This window comes from Dendrobium catenatum, unplaced genomic scaffold (genome assembly GCF_001605985.2).
Source record: "Dendrobium catenatum unplaced genomic scaffold, ASM160598v2 original_scaffold_31010, whole genome shotgun sequence".
NCBI lineage: Eukaryota > Viridiplantae > Streptophyta > Magnoliopsida > Asparagales > Orchidaceae > Dendrobium > Dendrobium catenatum.
In genome coordinates this window covers 232320-253335 of record NW_021349468.1, presented here as the reverse complement: position 1 = coordinate 253335, position 21016 = coordinate 232320, and the positions used below count along the sequence as shown (strand labels likewise).

At 32.1% G+C, this 21016-nt stretch overlaps 2 protein-coding genes across 2 annotated transcripts in view; one reads left to right on the top strand and one right to left on the bottom strand.

The window, feature by feature from the left end:
• Window positions 1-13205: 13205 nt before the first annotated feature.
• LOC110097311 (R3H domain-containing protein 1) overlaps window positions 13206-21016 on the top strand; it is a 29746-nt gene continuing 21935 nt past the window's right edge. Inside the window, exon 1 of the mRNA XM_020823602.2 lies at window positions 13206-13464. Coding sequence (XP_020679261.1) covers window positions 13323-13464 — 142 coding nt within the window. The 5' untranslated portion in view covers window positions 13206-13322. The remainder of the gene's footprint in view (window positions 13465-21016) is intronic.
• LOC114578448 lies at window positions 20086-20863 on the bottom strand. The gene is made up of 2 exons (XM_028691637.1): window positions 20656-20863; window positions 20086-20581 (listed from the first exon to the last, which is right to left on the bottom strand). The coding sequence occupies exons 1-2, from the start codon at window positions 20780-20782 to the stop codon at window positions 20109-20111; spliced, it is 600 nt and encodes a 199-aa protein (XP_028547470.1). The 5' UTR covers window positions 20783-20863; the 3' UTR covers window positions 20086-20108.

Below are 21016 nucleotides of genomic sequence, written 5' to 3'. Positions count from 1 at the left end.
TTTAGAGAAGTCAACCACAACTTACATAATAATTCCAGAAAAATAGGAGGTAGGTTTTTTATTTTTAGAGAAGTAAACGTGTATGTTGATCAAAGAGAACTTCCCAAAAATAAAAGTAAAGACAAATTAAAAATTTAATGAAAAAAAAAAGAAAAGAAAAAAAAGAATGAAAAATAAATAAATAAAAACATACAAAATATTAAAAAATAAACAAAACATGCATATATAGAAAAATAAACACACAAATAATGGTTTAAACATCATCTTGCTCCTGGTCTGATGATTTAGAAGCTAGATCTGCCCATGAGATTTTTTGCTTTTCATTATTTGTCATTTTTACAATTTGCTTAGCTTTATCCTTTTTTTTTTTGCAGGAAGAGTTCTCAGATTAGGGCACTGATTTTTCATATGTCTAGGTTTCCTACATTCAAAGCAAATAACGTCAAAAGTAATCTTAACATTCTTACCATTTTTACCTTTATTCTACTTTTGTTGATGCTTATATTTTAGTGAGCTTTCCAATTTGCTTGATAAGTCATCGCTTTCGTCACTAACTAAGCCACTTTTCCCCTAGTCTTCAGCGTTTAGTACTATCATTTCACCTACATCAAAAAGTCTTTGACCAAAACTTTGCTCATAGGCAATCAGTGAGCCAATTAAATTATCAATAGAATATTCATTCAAATTTTTTGATTCACAAATAGCAACAATTTTGGCATCAAATTTTTTAAGTAAAAAATGTAGAATTTTATTGACTTTTTCAAGGTTTGAAAATTTCTTACCTAAACCATGTAATGATTTTATAATTTGAATAAACTTTGTATACATGTTTAAGATCATCTCATAAGATTTCATACAAAATATTTCATAATCATGCCTTCAAATATTTAACTTAGATTGCTTGATTTCACTAGAGCCTTCATATATAGTGTGCAATTTATCCCAAATTTTCTTGCCAGTAAGGCAAGTGGTAACAAACATACAATCTTCAGAGTTTAAAGCACAGAAAAAATAATTTATTGATTTAGCATTCAATTGAGTATTGATTTATTCTTCCCTACTTCATTGATTAAAAGGAATATCAATTTTAATTCCATCTTTAACACGTGACGACATAGAATAATCGATTAAAATTATTTACCACATTCAGTAATCAATTGATTGCAAGAAAGTAGACATGCAAATTTTCTAAAAATTAAAAGTAATATTTTTAAATAAAAGTGGTCGTTTGATTGAATATCTATCCGTAATATTACGATTATAAAAATTAGTCATCTATAAAAATTCAAAAGTATTAAAAAACTAAATTTTTTGAATCATGCTTTGATACCCCTTGAAAGTGCTCTGATGGCACTTGAAAGTTTGTTAGGGATGTTAAGCCCTTATGAACTAGCCCTGGGGATAACCAAGAGGGAGGGTGAATTGGCATTTTAAAAATATTTCAAACAATTAAAATACAAACTTAAACCAAACCAAAATTCACCACAAAGAAAATCCAAGTACGAAAATTAAATGCAGAAATAATAAAGTAAAGAATACACCAGATTTATAGTGGTTTGATCAAACCTTAACCTACGTCCACTCCTCAGAGGCACCCTCTGAGTATTGCACTAAACTTAGTGTCTCTCCTTTAACCCCCACCTTAAGGCCAAGAAGCCCTTACAAAATCACTTCCACCTTCCCTGGTGCGATGGAGTAGCCGGGTCGTTTGACACCAATGAGATCTTCTTCTTCCCAAAACTTCTCTCAAGAAGAGCCTTGAATTCGATGGTACTATGGTGCAAGCTCACTGGAGCAACCGTATGGAGCCCCCTCCACACTCCCTTGAAACCCCTTCCAAGGATCTTCTCCCTCTCTCAAACTCCACCCTTTCATCTCTCCCTTTCAAGCTCTCTCTTCAAGTTTCCTCAAGAAGAATGAAGCTTCAATAGCTACCAAAGACACTTATAAAGTGTCTTATCAAAGCTTAAATATAAGAGCTCCAAATGAGCTTATTAATTGTAACTTATCGACTTTATCATCTAGGATTATATGAATATCATCATGTACGATCAATGCAAATTAAGCTCAATCAACCAGGATGATTAGGGATGAGTAGAAGGTTTTTATTCATATCATCCAGGCTGATAGTATATCATCTTTGACGATTAGTTCAAATCAGTACAAATCATCAAGAACATCGCCCTGAATAGAAGCTGTATAATATGTGATCGTCCAAGTACAACTAAAGTTTTTGAACTAATCATCCAGATCGATCCTGTGATCATCCAGGATGATATTATCGTATCAATCAAGCCTTAATTGCTTTTCTTAATTACCAGATTAATTTAAACATAATTATGCTGCATCGTCCAGGACGATATCCTGGACGATATCCAAAAATAAAGAATACCTAAATTGATATGGAGGATGATACTTTCTGAATTGAGTCTATCATCCCGACAATTATAAAGATCATCCAAGATGATGTTCTTAAAGACGACTGTCTAAACCAGGATGCCCTAATTAGGGTTTTTATTTTCAGCTGATCATCCAGACTGATGTTTGGATCGTCCCGGAATTACAAATAGAACATGTTCTGCCAAAACTTAAGCCTTGTAAGGTGCACTGTAATCGTGAAATGTTAGTAAACATATAAAGAAAAATATATTATAAATACAGGTAGACATTAGAAAGTGAGCCACAATATTTGTTATCATAAAAAACATAAACTCATAAAATTGAGTTGCAACAATTGGATGATTATGATTTTAGAATATATAAAGATATAATAACTATAGAGGCTATAAATCTTTCTTTACACCTTTACAAGCTCGATAGAGATTTAAAGGTGAATAAGCTCTGATTCATAACTATTATAGATGAGTCTACTCAGAAGAACATAGATTCAATCACCATCATTAGTCCAAAACATCTTTATTTTTTGTTATATTAACTATTTTTGTATTTCTTAATAGTTCTAGTAATTAACCCATGGTTCATTGCATAAGATAAATTTAGTAATTTGAGTAGGTAGTATTAGAGTCAATTATGGTTCACCTATTTCCTTGTGGGTTAAACACTCTTCTCATAATACTTTATTACTTGATCAACATGTACACTTATGTTAGTTGGGAGCATTTAGCATAGGAATGTGAGGTGGAAAGAAATTTCATTAGCATATAATTTTTCCACCAGTAAAATTAAAAAAAAAAACTCTCCACATACATAAAAACAAAACAACCCATCAAATTTTGGGAGCAATTTTTCGGAGAAGTCGTGAGTGCTTTTTGGCACATAAGGTCCTAACTAAGTATTTCCCACCTTTCAAAATTATTAAGCTTAGAAAAGATATTACTTCATTTTTCTAATTTGATGGATAATAAATTTATAAGAACTAGAAAAATTAATGAGATACTTAGAAAGTGCCCTCATCTTGCTTTGCCTGGTGATTCAGATAATTTATAATGGGCTGTGGGATCAATAGGTTAAATATTGATGTTACAAATGGAGAATATTTGATGTCAAAGCCTTTTGATGAGGCTTATGTCTTGATACAAGAGATGTCAATAAATAATTTTTAGTGATCTTTCTGATATGGTGAATCCTAAGGAAGTTGCCAATGTCTTTGAGTCAAGTGCTTTGTCAATTTTGACTGCTCTGGTGGTGAACATGTCCAAGAAGTTAGACAATCTTAGAGTTAGCTCTGAATCTAGATTATCTATGTATTTGAAAGAGACCAATTTGAATTCTATTATAGAATTTAGTGCTCAAGCGATTGCGAATGTGAATGTAATTGGAAGGCCTAATAATCCCTATTCAAATACTTATAATCTATATTGAAAGAACCACCCTAATTTTAGCATGAATAATAATAATGGCAAAAAATAAGGGAATGCCAATCAACCCAAACCAATAGGATACTGGAATAACCCTCAACAATCTTTAGCAAATCATAGACTTTCTTATCCCCCGGGCTTTATTTAGAATAATTAATTTAAAGGTATGAAGACATCTTTGGAGGATTTAGTGCTTTAGATGGAAAACTAATTATAAATCCAAGTTGTTTCCATTAGAAATTTGGAGAAGGAATTGGGAAGTTAGCAATTTTCTTTAGTAGTAGGACACATGGAACCTTATCTAGTACAATTAAAATCAAACTTAAGTAAAAAGGGAAATATCAATGTTTGGAGTATTGGAGGAATAGTAGTGAGTTGTGCAACAAAAATAAAAAATTTAGGCAAAGTTTGGTTGAAGATTATAAACATAGCGCTGCTTGGGAAGCAACCTAATTATGCTGGTGTACAAATTTCCTTTTTTTGTGTGTGAAGTATTGTTGTTATTTTTTAATATTTAATGTATTGCATTTATTTATTATATATGAAAAATGTTATGTGAATGTGTTTCTTATGAGTCTACTAATTATGATTTTAACTATGTTGTTACATTATAATTTTTTGAGCATCTTATGTAATGAGAAATGTAAAGTTAGATTTTAGAGCATTGTAATATTTGCCTGGGAAGCACTGTAGCATCTAAACTTAGCACCGATGTGCTGAAGTCTCATGGAAATTGGTGTAATGTAATGTATCAATGCTTTATATTTAAGCGTCTCAGTACTGCTCATGTTCTTATGACACTCTAGCACTAATATATGTAGCATCATGATGGAAAATCATTCATACCTATAGTGTTGAGACATTACATTCAATGATGTTGTCCTTGTATGCTTTTTTCATTATGATTCATTATTGAGTACCACAACACTTCCCTAAGCGACATAGTGTTACCTTAAATCATAATTAAGTAGTTAGAGCTCAATGGAGATAATCAGCTTTAAATGCTGCAACGCTCGTACATGTCAAATGCTATGGTGATTCCACAGTCAAAAGTCTGGCACTTTGATTTTCAATTCCAGTGCTTCAGTGCTACTTGTCGCTTCAAACCATAATGTCAGTGCTAGTTTGATCACGTTTTTTTTTCCTTTCTTAGTATATCAAAATCATTATTAGTTGATCCACAATGTTGGTCGAGTTCTATAAATAGGAAGATATACTTTTCATTTCTTTCATTATACTTGTGATTCAACTATCTCAATTACTTTTTTCTTTTGTGATTAACTTGTAATCTCCTTATTCTCATGGCTTTCAAAGTGCAAGTTAGTCAGAAGAGGGCTCCCTCTTTCTTTGATATAAGGAGATTCATTTCTATTGAGGTTGAGGAGAGACTTGGTCCATTATTTATGAGTAAAGACTTGATGCATAAAAAGATATTTGTGAATCCTAGTGGGGCTATCCTATCCATTATAGCTAGTAGGGGGTTAGAGACTTTGTGTAAGGAAGCATCTGCTTGTGTTGTGAATTTTGTGAGAGAGTTCTTGGTGAATGTGAAGGAGGCAAAGAACAATATGTGCTTTTTGATAGGTAGGTACCTTTTGATTCTCCTAACATAAATAAAATTTACAAACATAAGGATATAGAATATGAATTTTTTTTCTTTTAGTCTTGCACCCTTTGACCCTCGGAGATTCTTATAGTTTTGATTGGTCTATGGAGTGGAGCTGTGTGAAAATAGAGAGATGGAAAAGTGATTAATTTTTTAGCATCATGTTTAAGTAAACTTTCTAAGGCTTGGTACTGCTTTGTTATCTTCCACTAGAGTAGCTCCAGTGGAAGATAAGATTAGAGAGAGCCGCCTTAGATGGTTTGGTCACATTAAACAGAGGCCTTCTGATGACATAGTTAGGAAAATTGAGGTATTAGAGTTTTTTATGTTAAGAAAGGTAGAGGTAGACCTAAAAAGACTATGTTAAAAAATATTAGAAATTATCTTTCTTTATTAGATTTAAAAATGAATTTGACTTTTAACATGACACAATGGAGAAAAATGATTCATGTAGCTGCCCCACGTAGTGGGACAAAGGCTTGATGATGTTATTGTTTGCATGTTTAAGTAAACTTTCTAAGGTCTGGCGTTACTTTATTTCTACAAGTTTTTTGCCAAGCAAAAATATAAGTGAGGTGACCAAAGAGCTTGTAATACAAAACTATATTATCCAAGTAGGACATTCCATTGATGTTGTTAAACTAATCCACACTTCCTTAATGTACATTATTAGGGTCTCTACCTCCATAGGTCTAAGTCACCCTTCCTTAGTATATACTCCATACGTGTAGCCACTAGTGTTTTAGGAGACTTGGATGAGGAACAACTTTCTCCTACTTTTTCTCTCACTGGGTGGAAAATTTTAAAAAAAAATTAAGGAGGGAGGAGATGAGGATAAGGCTAGAGAGCCTCATTTAACCAGTCATCCCAGTTCAAGTAGATAGATTGCCAATACCCCTAGGTCTTTAGGTGATCATGTTGTTGATCTTTGGGAGAAGATGATAAAAGTTTCACTTTCTATGAGAAAAGTTGTAATAACTCAGACTCTTAACTATTGAGATATTGTCTGCTTTGGCCTAAAGGCTTTAGACCTCACGATTTTATTATGTTGGTGTAACTTCCAAGGAGGTCAACCATCCCAAGATTTTTTTTGTATGAGCACGCTTAACTTGAGAGTTTCTTAATGAAATTCCAACTATTATACTAAAAAGTACCTCAATGTTTGAGACTTTAGCTTCTTTTACGTAATGTATTTTATAATCTCACTCACTTAAGTAATTGATGTCCTCATCAACATCTTTATCCCATAATTATCCACCATGCAAATAGGATTTTAGAGGTAGCCCTTGCAAGTTTAATTGGTGACTCCCAATACGTAGCATTTCTTCCCTTAAAGGGTTCAAGAGAAGGCTCCCATATTGTAGCACTTTATCTTATATGACAGTTAGTTTCCATCTTATTGCTGGTGTATTGCTCTAATACCAATTATAATAGCTAAAACTCTTAACTATTGAGATATTGTCCTCTTTGGCCTAAGGTCCTTATTATTTTATCATATTGGTGTAACTTCCTGTGAGGTCACTCATAATTTCTTTGGGATGAGAATGCTTAACTACATAGTTTCTTAATGAAATTCTAACCATTACACCAAAAGATGTCAAGATGTTTAAAAGTTTAGGTTCTTTTACTTAAGAGGTTTCATAAGAGTAGGGAGTGATAGTAAGGAATGTCACATCAGGTTTCCCACGTGATAGATATGTAATAAAGGTAATACAACTACGCTTCATAGTTCAATGAAACATTAGTTGGTGTGTTTAAGAGGAGTCCATTTGTGAAAAACTATGATCAACTTCAATTTCCACCAGCTCCTACATACGACCCCTATGTTTGACACCCACTAGAACCAGCAAATGATGATGTTGAGGAATGGGATTGATCTTATTGTTTTGTATTTTTTTTTATTTTCTTTGATTTTATTTTATTTTCATGAGAGAGAGAGAGAGAGAGAGAGAGAGAGAGAGAGAGAGATGATGTTATTTTTACTTTCTTTATTTTTCATTTTCTTTGCTTGTGAAGTTCTTGTGATGTTGATGTTGTTAAATGAACTTGTGGATAGTTTAAGCATTGGTGTACTAGTTATAGTAGTTGTAGTTGAGTAAACTTTATTGCAAGAGCATTTTGTATCAATTATCATTCTAATCAAAAGACCATTTTAGTGTTTTGCTTTGCCATTTTGTTACTTGTACACTTTAGTATATTTAATTATTTTTTATTTGTTTATGTTATTTATGTAAATTTTCATTAACTAAATTTCTGTTTGCTTAACTATTGGAATGTCCTCTTATAATTACACTTTGATAACTCATTTGTCCAATAAAAATTGCAATTAAAAATCACTTAAAATTAAGAATAATATAAAACAATAGGTGCTAAAATTGATTAAATAAAGAAAAATATTTTTTAATTTAAAAATTTATCACAAGAAACTAAGAAAATTATCTAAGTTAATACTTCACATTGAACTCAAGAGCTAGAGCACCTAAGCACTTATTGTTGATTATATGATTGAGTAACTAAGTTTAGAAAAATAAAGTATTTAGATAAATTTATAAAACTTATTATAAACATAAGTATAGAATTAGTAAACTTGTATAATCCTTACATAATTCTAATTTATGATCACTTGAAGGAATAAAGTTAATCAGATATTCAAAATCATTATTTTAGTACTCATGTGCACTAAAAGAAAGAAATGAAATGCAAAAAGATGAAGAAAAAAGAAAGAAAATGCGGAACAAAAATGTGTATCTCGGAGTGCTAAATTCCTGAAGGATTCCAATAGTTAATTTAAAAAAGCGAGTGTAACTATTACATATGAAAGTTTTATAAATGAAATTCAAAATTAACTAATGTATGACTAATTTCTAAATAATAAATCATTCAATTTAAATTAGTAGTCCAAATGCGCTTTCACTTGTAATTGAGGAGATCAATTCAAATATTAATGAAGATGATTCTTTAAGGTGCTTTGATTATGATTATTTAAATTTAAGTTGTAACATTTTATTCATTAAAATTCACATGTAAATAGTGGAGTATTATCTTACATTTTAATCATTTAATTTGCAATTTCTTCTTATTTGGAACAATGAATAGACCAAAGGTACAAACACAAATACTTGAGGACAAGCACGGGCTTAAGTTAGAGGAATTTGTTAAGTAAAATTTATGTTTTTTTTAATGTGTTAAATTTCAATAAAGGTGTGTTTTTTAGTTGACGTTGTGCATGAATATCTCAAGAGAAAGGGCAAAAATTATGAAGTTAATAACCAACGTCACAACACCAAAACTATCAATGACATAGCATCTTTAATGTCCTAACGCCAAAATAGCATATTACAGTGTCGAAGCCTAAAAAACTATTCCATTTAATCCAGGCAACCCTAAACCCTAAACTACACTGAGGAGTGGAAAAGGAGTGTAAATAGTGAAGGTGCAAAAGGAGAATTACTTTAGGAAGTGTCCATCTGTAGGATCTATTTGAGATTCTTCAATTTGGGTGCTATTTTTTTCATCCTTCTATTTGTACTCTTTTCTTGAGTAAGTAATTTAAAGTGTTTTGCTTAATTTTATTTCTATGGACTATTAAACTCTAGTTTTGGACTGATGATGTGAAAATCTGTGTATATTATAATGTAGACTTTTGTTAATAAATGTGAATTATTATTTTTAATATATTTCATTCTTAATTTAATTTGTGCAATGACCATGTATAAATTTAAAATCTAGTGTGATACATTATCTCGACAGAGGACAGTTAGAATTATTAGGTGTATTGAAATGAAATACTATCATACCTATACATGCGATGATTAGGATTCTAGAATATATGGACATATGATAATTGTAGCGTAAACCTTTCTTTACTCCTTTACAAACTTGTCAGAGATCTAAAACTGCATATGTTGAATATTTCTATTTGTTCTCATCATTAGTCCAAAACATATTTATTTTGATTATCTCAACTATTTTCTGTATTCCTCAATATTTCTAGTAATTAACCCTACCCTTCTTTCATCGTGTGGAATAAATTAAGTAGTTTTAGTAGGCAATACTAGAGTCAATTGTGGTTCAACTATTTTCTCGTGGGTTCGACATTCATCTCATAACACTTTATTACTTGATCGACACATGCACTTGCATTAGTTGGGATTATTTAGCATATGAATGTGTAGTGGTAAGCAATTTCATTAGCATTATAATTTTTCCACAAATAAATCATTAAAAAAACTCTCAACATACACAAAAACAAAATACTCCATCAGCTGTCAAATTAGTTCAATATGAAAAAATACTAGTAACTTAAGTTTTGTTGGATCAGACTATACAATATGGATCGTACGATACAATTAGTTTAACCAGTTCAATGTTCATCCGGGATGAATAATAGTTTGCCCAATAAATGTTCTATTTGTTCTCATTGTCTGATTTAAATCATATAGTATGAAGTTTAAAAAAATTTGATCCTGATTCGATTGCTTGATTCTCAGATTAAAATAGGCAAAGTATATTAATATTCATATAGTATGATCAAGATCATATATCATGATTAATTTAATTTAAAAAAAATCAAATTTACCTATTTTTTGAAATCCACAATCACAGGCGGGTATGATCAAAATAACTGATCGTTCTAGATGATGAAGATCATACATTATGATTAATTATTATATTTTTTAATTTTATTAATTTTTATAAAACACTTGATTTAATTTTTAGAAAAAATGATTATACAGTAAGATCAATATCATATAGTATGATTTAAAAGACAAATCAAGTGTTTCATTTTGATCTCCACTCGTGAGAGTGTGCTTGATTGGCTTGCCAACATACATCTAAACATATAATAACTCAATAAACGAAAAATACAGTCTCATATTGTAAGTTTAACAACACCATTTCTACAATTCTTGAGCTCATTTTTCTTTAGATCTAAGTTTTTGAGTGTTGTCTACAATTTTAATCCATGTGTCATACCTGAAACATTAGTATAACAAAGCTAGTCAGTGATCAAAATAAAAAAAAAGCTAGAAAAAAAAATTGCAAAAAAAAAAAAAAAAAGGTAAGGGATTTGTCTAAAAATGTTTGAAATCATCAAAATCTCAAAAATAGATAAGTTTCATGAGTTTCAACATAACCCACCAACTAGCAATGTCAAGATTTTTAAGAACTTTTGAGATAAAAAACATCTTACAAACAATATTCCATAGCCTTACAATAGTCACATTTTCAAATTGGAAGATTGAAAGTTATAGGAAGAAGAAGGCAATAATAGGCACAAACTCACATGTAAAACTCTCCTTAAGTGTTTGTAAATCAAAGCTCAAAGAGTTTCATTAAAGAATTTTTTTTCTCTATGTTCTCCACTGATTTTTCCTCTTTTTCTCATAATCTAACATTTTGAGAGAAAAAAAAAAACATTTTATATTAACGGCCTTAAGAACAAAAGCCAAATTTTTTAAAATTAAACAAAATAATGTTTGATCGTATAATAAGATCTAAATCATACAACACAGATAATTAAATCTGACTTGTATTGTTCCACTTTTAACAACAACTAATTAATTATATTAAATAAGAAAAAATTGATGTACATTGTATAGTCTGATGTACATTATACAAAATGATGTAATTATAGATTACGATAGATTTAATTTTAAATGAAGTTAATTAAATTGGTAATTTTATCATTTGAAATAAAATTAATCGTATGATATGACTGAGATCATGCTGTACGATTGGATATTATATCATTAATCAATATAAATTGATAGGTTCCTCGATTTTAGATTTGCGTGCACTACTTATCTTCTTAACATGAAAATACATACAAGACTAGAAAAATAAATATATTTTTGACACTTGTAGCTTCATCATTAAATTTTCCTTAATTTTTCTAGACTTGTAAAATTTGTTCTTAGAGTTAGTTTGCAGTTTTGAGCTACCCAATATTTCGGAGTTTTGTATGTTCTTCTTTGAGCGTACCTAATTTATATTTTTTTGTTCATCTAATATAAATCTGCAATCAATTAATACTTCAAATCTGCACAAGAATTTGTTGATAAAATTAACAGAACAAAATTATATATTTGACAATTTGAAAGTATTTACTCGTTTTTGCATATTTAATTTCAGATAAATTTGATCCAATTAAATAACATGTGTTCAATTTTGCTATTACATTGTATATTTGATAGATTGTGGGGAAAGAGATCTGAAGTCTCTTTTAGTTGCCGAAAAGAATTGCGTATTGAAGTTATTTTAGTTAATGATCAAACATTACAACAACAACAACATCAAGTCTTTATCCTATTATGTGGAGTCGGCTGCATGAATCATGTTTCTCCATTGTTTCTTATTAAAAGTTAAATTCCCTTTAAATTTAATAAGGAAATATCATTTCTAATATTTTCTAATCAAATTTTTTTAGGTCTACCTCTTTTTAATATAAGTCAAATATATTATATCTATTTTCCTTATCAGGTTATCAGAAGGCCGTCGTTTTATGTGAGCAAACCATCTAAGGCTTTTATTCTTTTCACCTATATGCTCATTTTTTGTATCTTGTCTCTAAGAGTAAATCCACTCATCCATCTTAGCATCCTCATCTCTGTAATATTTAACTTAATACTATGCTTCTTTGTTAATGACCAACATTCTGAACAATAAAACATTGCAAGTCTAACCATCCTCTTATAAAAATTTCCCTTAATGATCAAACATTGAATTTTTTTTTTTTAATTTGAGAGTAACGCTCATTTATTCGCTATCAAAAATAATTACAAAGGTACAAGAGCAACCAAAAGGCAAACCCAAAAGCAATGAGTCCAGAATAATCGCGAGTTGTGAAATTCACAAGCCCCAAAAGAGGAAGAAGGTAGAATACAATATAAATGAAAAAAAAAGGACTCAATTGTTCCAAAATGATTCTCTAACATAATATGAAGATGCATAAACGATAACCCACTATAACACAGTTGCTCAAATGCCCATCCAGACAAAATACTGAAAGTACCGTTAAAATCTTCCTCGGTTTAAATACATCACAATATACAAATATCAATGATTCTATTTTTTCATCGCTGGATTGGCCCAAGCAAAGTCAATGAAAATAATAATGATCATTTCTAATATTTTTTAACTAAGTCTTTTTAGAACTACATTTACCTTTCTTAACATAAGTCAAATCTAATACTTCAACTTTTCTAACCGTGTCATCGGAAGGCCTTTGTTTAATGTGACCAAACCATCTAAGGCGACTTTCTTTAATCTTATCTTTCACTGGAATTACTCCAACCTTTTCACGTATATGCTCATTTCGTATCCTATCTCTATAAAGATTAGCTACTCATCCACCTAAACATCCTCATCTCTGCAACACTTAACCAAGTATTATGCTTCTTTTTTTATTGACAAGATTTGGCACCATAAAGCATTGCAGGTATCACCAACATTACATTATATGTACAATTAATTAATTTAAAAAAAATAGAAATATTCAAAGATAATTTATATGGAAATATAAAATATCCTAAATAATTTTTTTCTCAACCGTTGAGTCGACCAATAAGGAACATTCACTCCGGCGGCGTCATCATGGACGGTCCAGATTTACAGATCGCGATCTCCCAAAAACACCGTTCACACCCGATCTCGTCCCAGAAAATAGATATTAAACAAATCGAATCAAGCATACCACAGGGAGCATCCACGGCTCGAGCATATCCGTGGACGGCTGAGATCGATGAATTATATTCTATTCTTTTCCCTTTATCGAATCAAAAGAGGGGGCGGTCGCTTCGTCGTCTTCTTTCGGATTGAAAGCACAAAAGCAAGAGGGATCTTCGCGTCTCTTCTTCCTCTCCTTTACAAGGGGGGAAAAGATAGAAGGTAAGAAGATGGACTCTTCTCTGGGATGCCTTCCATCTGAGCCGGCGGAGGTTATTGGCTCTGCGAAGGAGGTGGAGGAGAGAGGAATGCTACCGCAGGTTGATTCCTTCCTCGTGGAGGCCCTTGAGAATCCTCGTCATCGTCTTACCGGTTTGTTTTTTTTGTCTTCTGCTTCTTTTGCCCTACTTTTATTTGCTCACTCTATGGCTTTTTGTCAAGTCTTGTTCTGTTTGTAGTTGAGGGAGCTGAAAATATTGTTTGCTTAGGGCTTGCACCTTTGTGGAGTTGGTGTGTTTGAATTTTTTAATTTTTTTTTAATTTTGAGGGCGTAATCGTTGATCCTTCGGTAATTAAGGTCTCGCTGATCGTTTGATTAGGGTTTGCTTGTTTTTTGTTTTTATTTTCGTGAAATTATTTTTTTATTACTTTCCTGGGGCACTGATTAGCTAAGCTTTTTATTTTCTTTCTGGATCATATGGGAAATCTATTTGCTCGATGCAATACGATTTTAATATGCGGGATTAGATTTGGATTGTCGTAATTGTGATCTGGAGAGCCTATTGAAAGTTTCGTTCTTTAGCCTTTGTTACTTGAAGATTCATATATGGTATTACTCTCCTTCATATGGTCTCATGTTACAGTTATGCTTCTATACTTTTCAATAGTACTATGTACCCGTAACACAGAGCAACTAAATTTCCTTGATGAGCTCAGACTTCAAGCACAACAAAGTGTAGAACTTTATCATGCTTGAATAATATGGGCACTCGATTAACTCTCATAATTCAAAACTTTTCTATTTGTGACTTTATGTTAATTCTATGATTAACCATTATCCTAATTATGCAACGTGGAGATGCAGTGTTAGAATTTTTTACTTTCCCGTTGTAACTAAACATTTCAAATCATGAGAAAGGCACTTTGTCATGAGTTCGGTAAGAAAGTAAAAGTACCTAGACTCTCTGCGGTGTTCTTGAACATTATCTTATCTGTAATATTAACTCTATTTTTTTAGTAATTTGGGGTTCCTAAGTAGCTGAAAGAAGGTTAAGTTTTTTTTTTATAATTATGGTTAAGTACATAATGCTCGCGTGTCAATAATGTTCTCTTTTGTCGGTAGAGTGAAGTCACATCCTCTATGTCTTCAACTGTGGAATTCATAGGTTTTCTACATCTTCCCCTTTGGACACACCTGTATGCAAGTAATCAATACAAGAGACCAACCAACTCCTTGATAGGATGAAGTTCTTGGAGAATCCTTTGATGCTCAAGTTATTACTGATCTTTAGGAAGAACTTGAGTTGAATGTATATTTAATGAGCTCGTGGAATATTGGGTTGATTGAATCATAGTGGAACTGGTTCTCTGAAGTCATGGTTTGAAATTGCATGATATGAGACCTACCTTAACAATTTTTTCACGATGAGGCACACACTTCATGGTGTGATATGTGTGGCATGCTTCACATCAGTTTTGCTTAAGTTTGTGCAATTTAGAGCTAGGATTTTTTTTCAAAGAAATATAAATAAAATACAATCAATAAAACTATTCTATTAACCCACTTTATCTCTCTTGCCTCACACACATCTTTTCTCTTGTTCTCATGACAGACCAGAGCGTCTCTCTTCTCAAACACCCCCTTCTCCCCTCTTTCGTACCTACATATTATGTAGACTACTCCAAGCGAAAGATACAGTTGCATTAAAAGGAAATATGGTAGGATTCTCTCAATTTTAATTGTGTAATTTTATTTTATTTTTTTAAATAATGAATTCAGTTTGGTGAGGCACTCTAGACTATTGCAATTTGCTATTAAATATTTGTCCTTACATGTTCATCATCTGATTGTGAATGAAATCCATAGAACAAGCTTTGCTAAGCGACGGAGTACATACAATCAAGTTCTTATCTAAATTATAAGTATTTTAATTACCTTAAGGATGAACTTAGTTTACATCATGCATGACAAGAGATTAAATGATAGACATTTGAAAAAAATGCTTTTGAGGATGATAAAAATCCCTTTTTATCCCTTAGTTTGTAATGACATGACAACATATATGAATGGTTTATGGATAATGATGATGAAGTTACACCATCTATGTTGCAATTAGAAGATCTCAATATTTATTTCTTTGATGAGGATTGAAGCAAGATCAATTGGTCTAACACAAACTAGCAAGAAATAAATAGATAAGGTATCTAGAAAATGGGATGTAATTAAAGTTGTAGCCATCAATATAGTTATTATTCTATATATTAATTAATATTCTTACTAATTAGGGAGGAAGAAGAAGATGATGGAGATCGAAAATGATGAAAAATATTGGGAGAACATTGACATAATCCATAATGAGGTTGGGGAAAAACAATTCATTATGAAAATGATTCTAATGAAGGCCCCCTAAATGATGAGAGTACTGTGGACTTTTGACTTTAGAAATACTAATTTTGCTGGCTTATTTCATAGCTTATTGTATAATAGTAGGAAGGAGAGAAATAATTGTTGTATTGAATTTATTTCGATTTGTATGTTATTAATTCTTATATTGATATCTTATTTTATTTTGATTTTTGTGTGACAAGTTTATATTATGATGTTAATATGTTGCCCACACCCCTATAGGGGAAGCATCTATAAGTTAAGGTGAAATATTTGTGGCTGATGGCCCATCTAACTACTAGAGTTGAGTTAAGTTTTGGGTAGGCTTTCTTCCTATTATCTAGAAGAAACCAAGGCGGTAGAGATCATAGGGGCAATTGCTAGTCTCCCTTGACATTGCTCTGAAGATTCAGAACAATAAGAAAAAGCCTAACACCATTATGTGGCATAGTGATATGTTATTACTGATGACTTTAGCAACCCCTTAGGAGAAAATGACTGTTGCTAATCATCATTAGCATTGTTCATATTTTTTAATAGAGAATGTTGCACTATAGCCAATAAAATCTTTTGAAGCTATACTACTATAGTACATATTACATAGTGCATGATGATCCAGGAGGCTCTTATGAAATGGTGAAATTATTATTGGAAGGTTAGAAGTGCAATTATTGAAAAGTGACTAACTTTCAAATTGGCAAATTGAAATTCTAATAAGATGGGACAATCAAGGAGGAGAGAGAAATACATGTGGAGCAAATTAAGGAAACTACTCAAAATACACCTATATATTCTGCTTAATCCTATCATAGTCAACCAACATAGTCAACCAACCTAAAAGAGATCCATGAAAATGTTCTTTTGAATTAAGTCATAGTCATCTTCATTTAGTATGTTTTAAGCTAGTGATAGGAAGGGTGTCTTAATCAATGGTTTACAATAATGTATGGTTATTCTTATCAATTGAGGCTGTAAATTGGCCTCAATGTAAGCATGATGAAATAGTCGAATTTAGAATGAAATTCTTTAATTCCTCTAAAAATTTATTGACAACTCTATCTCTCTTTTGTGTCTAGGATTCATACTCAAGCCATTAGAACGCCTCCCAAGGCATGGCCCAAACTCATAGGTTATGAATTCTAAGTTGGATATTGTCCCTTATCTATCTCTCTCTCTCTCTTAGAATTCAAAAATCACCCTTTTATTACTCAATTTTTGAACCCTAAATTTTGTTCTTAGGGTTATAAACACCATCATAATTCCTGAAATATGTTTTTTTCTAATTGTTGGAGAAGTCTTCCGCACCCCAATTTTAAAACAAGTTAGTTTCAAATCATATCTTTGATTCGTAGGAATTTTGATATGGTTAGATTAATAAGAATTGCACTCTTGTTTTTTCTATGGAAAATACGATCAACAATTATGAGGTTAGATTATAGATAATTTAATAGTATCTCTATATTTTAAAGGAAAATATGGCAATGATGATGGCTTCCTTTGATGACTTTTCTGCTAAAGGTGACACCATAATTTACTCCATGACTAGGTGTATTGACAGAAGGAGAGCATTCACCTAAAGACTACCACCTGCATTAGGAACTTTTATTCGGTCCAGTGAACGTACGCTTCTCTACGTTCGGCCACCAATGTTTTAGCGCCACGTAGCATGAAGAAAAGACGCCGACCCGTCCCGCTGTTTTTTGGTTCTCGCACGTGCGTTTTTTTTAAATCCTTAACGAGCCGAACAACATCCCATCACCTTTTGGATATATTTCAAATACTTAGCAAATACCGGGTTGTACCTAGTTTTTTCTAGCAATACCGAGCAAATACCTAGCAATACCGAGCAAATACCGAGTTGTACCTAGTTTTTTCTAGCAATACCGAGCAAATACCTAGCAATACCGAGCAAATCCCTAGCAATACCGAGCAAATCCTGAGCAAATACTGAGTTGTACCGAGTTGTACCGAGTTTTTTCTAGCAATACCGAGCAAATACCTAGCAATACTGTGCAAATCCCTAGCAATACTGAGCAAATACCGAGTTGTACCGAGTTGTACTGAGTTGTAGAAAAACTCGGTACAACTCGGTATTTGCATGGTATTGGTCTTCACATAGCGGTATTTCTCATTTTTGCAAAGCAATACCTAGCAAATACCGAGCAATACTGAGAAAATCGCGAACATAGCATTACCGGGTTCCGCTACTGGTCAAGTCATCGGGCCGAGCGGTAAAGAGTAAGAGCACGTGGCGACATGTTATTGGCGGTCGAACGTAGCGCTACGTCAGGTCAGAGGACGTAATAATTGTTCATGCATTAGAGAGCCAATTAAAAAAATTAGGAAGATCCCAGAGAAGAAAGAAAGATGAATACCTTCTGTTCAAGGCAAAGGAAAATTTGGAGATTTTTTTTTTTTAACTTTAATGACCTTATCAAGGATAATGTAATTGACCATTGGTTTGTATTTTAAGAAGCATGTTTCATGGTTTACGATTATCCTGATCCGGAAGATATTTATACACAATCTAAAATTTATGAGATGCCAACCATATTACAATCAAGTTTAAAGATTATTGAAAGTCTAATTCTATCCCATTAGACACAAAGAAGAAAAATGGATATGATGATATAATTTGAACGCATCTACTTTAGAAATTTTGTTAAATGATAAATTTGTATTCATGAGATATGTGAAGGGGCTTTATGAGAGTCTTTTCATAAATAATAGCTTTTCTAGCTAGTAATATCTTTGAATTTAACATCAAGTTATTAAATTTTAGGAAACAATTAAGTCTCTTTCCATTTGATAAAAAGCTCGGCCTAGTGATACAAAGAAACTTATGATTGAAAATCTAACTGAGCAGGACACAAGACTATTGTGTTTCTAGTGTAAAAAGCCAAAGCTCAAACTCATGGATTGTTGGAATTTATTTCTAGAGAAGAAATCAAAGTAAAAGATGAGAAAGAAGACTCTCACTTCTAGTTCTAAATTAGTCAATGAAGTGAGAGAGTAATTAAGGCATATTCTTCATTGGCCTTGATGTTGTATGCACATGTTGGTGAGGAAGTTGAGGAACTTTTTCATCTCAAGTTTTAAGTAAAATCTAGCTTCATTGATGCTAGTTTGGATCTAGGTGGTGAAAAGAAATCTTTATTTATTTTTTAAAATTTTAAGATATGGCTCAAAAACTTGGGATTTCTATATTAAAATTTTCAAAACTCTATTCTAAAAATTACTTTATGGTGTAGAATATTGGCCATTAAATGATAATAATAATAAACATAAGTTAAGTGTTGCAGAGATGAAGATGCTCTGTTGGATGAGTGGTTCACTCTTAAAGACAAAATGCAAAACAATTATATGCATTAAAAGGTTGGAGTAGCTTCTGGGGAAGATAAGATTAGAGAGAGTCATCGAAAGATAAGATTAGAGAGAGTCGCCTTAGTGAATTGGTCGCATAAAATGTCAGCCTTTCACTGACTCGGTTAGGAAAGTAGATTTATTAATTTGACCTATATTAAGAAAGTTAGAGGTAGACCTAAAAATATTTGGTTAGAAAATATTATAAATGACATTTTTTTTATTGAAATAAAAGAAAATTGGGCTATTAACATAACACAATGGAGAAAAAGGATTCATGTAATTGGATGAAAGTTTGATATTGTTGTTGTTGTACTATTGGTCGATTATCTAGAAAATCTACTCTTATGTTTACTTTCTCTAGTTTCATTGATGGTGCAGTTTTTGAAGATATTTATTGAGGTTAGTTTGTGGAGCTGTATCATTAAATGCATATTATCTATCAAATATTTTATATCTATTGGATAGATATGGTTTCTTTTTTAGAAGATAATAATAATTTGTGCTTATAAAGAGAGGGAAAAATAAAAAAAAGTATAATCAATTGATCTACTCCACCTTAAGTGGAGATGGAGGAGGCCAACATACTAAGGGATGCCAACAAGAGAGTCAAGATCCCTTTTCTTAATGAAAGCATAAGAATCGCCATCTCGACGCCAAGGTTTAAAATTGCGTAATTGCGCCTCGAGGCGGTTTTCGTCCGTGAGGCGAGGCGTAAGCCTCGAGGCGGTCTGAGGCGTAAGCCTCACGAACACAGAATTGCGTAAATGAAAAATTATGGATTTTAGCAGGAAAATAATAGCAATATTGGAAAATAAGAAAGTAGATGCAATAAAATTATGTCCCAAAGTACAAAATCACAAAATATTAGTTTAACAAAACTCCCAAAATACAAAAAACATATAAAATGAAATCATATCCCATCACTAAATGGGTCTTCAAGTGAATCTTCTTCTCCAATTGTATCTATGAATGCCATGTCATCTTCATCTTCAACATGACTCACTTTTCTCTTCCCTGTTCATTAAAAGAAAAGATCATTAGCATATTAATTGGATGAACCACTCATTATCAGGAAGACTGGCAGAGAACATATACCTTTACTTGCAGAGCTAGTAGATGTGTGTGGTGTGGTACTAGTGGATGTACCCGTTTGATCTGCTTCGCCCCTCAATACATCCACATTTAGATCTTCTACCTGTAAGTCTGATAATGATAAATCTGCCTCATCATCTATGAACCACTCATTATCAGACGACAGATCATCACACACCAACGGGTCCTCATCATCTTTCAACCCCTTATTCCTCAACCTCCTATCTCTTAACCTCTTGTTGTGCATTATGTATACGAGGGAGTTCATTCTGAGTGTAGATAGTCGATTTCTTCTCTTTGTTTGCACTTGACTATATGTACTCCAATTTCGCTCACACCCAGAAGAAGAACAAGTGAGGCCCAACACTCTCACAGCAAAACTCTGTAGCTCAGGGGTGGAATCACCAAATTGGATCCACCATTCAACTGTTTTCAAGAAAAAAATATAATCAAAATTCAGAACTGAATAAAGTGTATTGCATTTACCAAATTAATTATACCTGGAGACCGTTTAGAAATGGTAGTTTTTGCTGCATTCAAACCAAAAAAACCCTCTTTATTCCGGAACAGAACAAGCTGTAAATCTGCAAGCTCCCTATCTGCCTGCTCCGGTATTAATCTTTCCATACAGTGATATAGACCAAGCTTAACCTCCGGATTTGAAGATTTTTTCTCTGAATATTGAAATTGAGGGTTAAGATAATATGCAGCTGCGCAAGGTGTCCAATAGAGGTGTGTCCTCTTCTCCATCAACATCTGACCAGCTGCTTTGTATGCACTGGCATTATCAGTCACTACCTGGACAACCAACTGCTCTCCAATCTCCTCAATAACTCCATCAAGTAAATTGAAAATGAATGT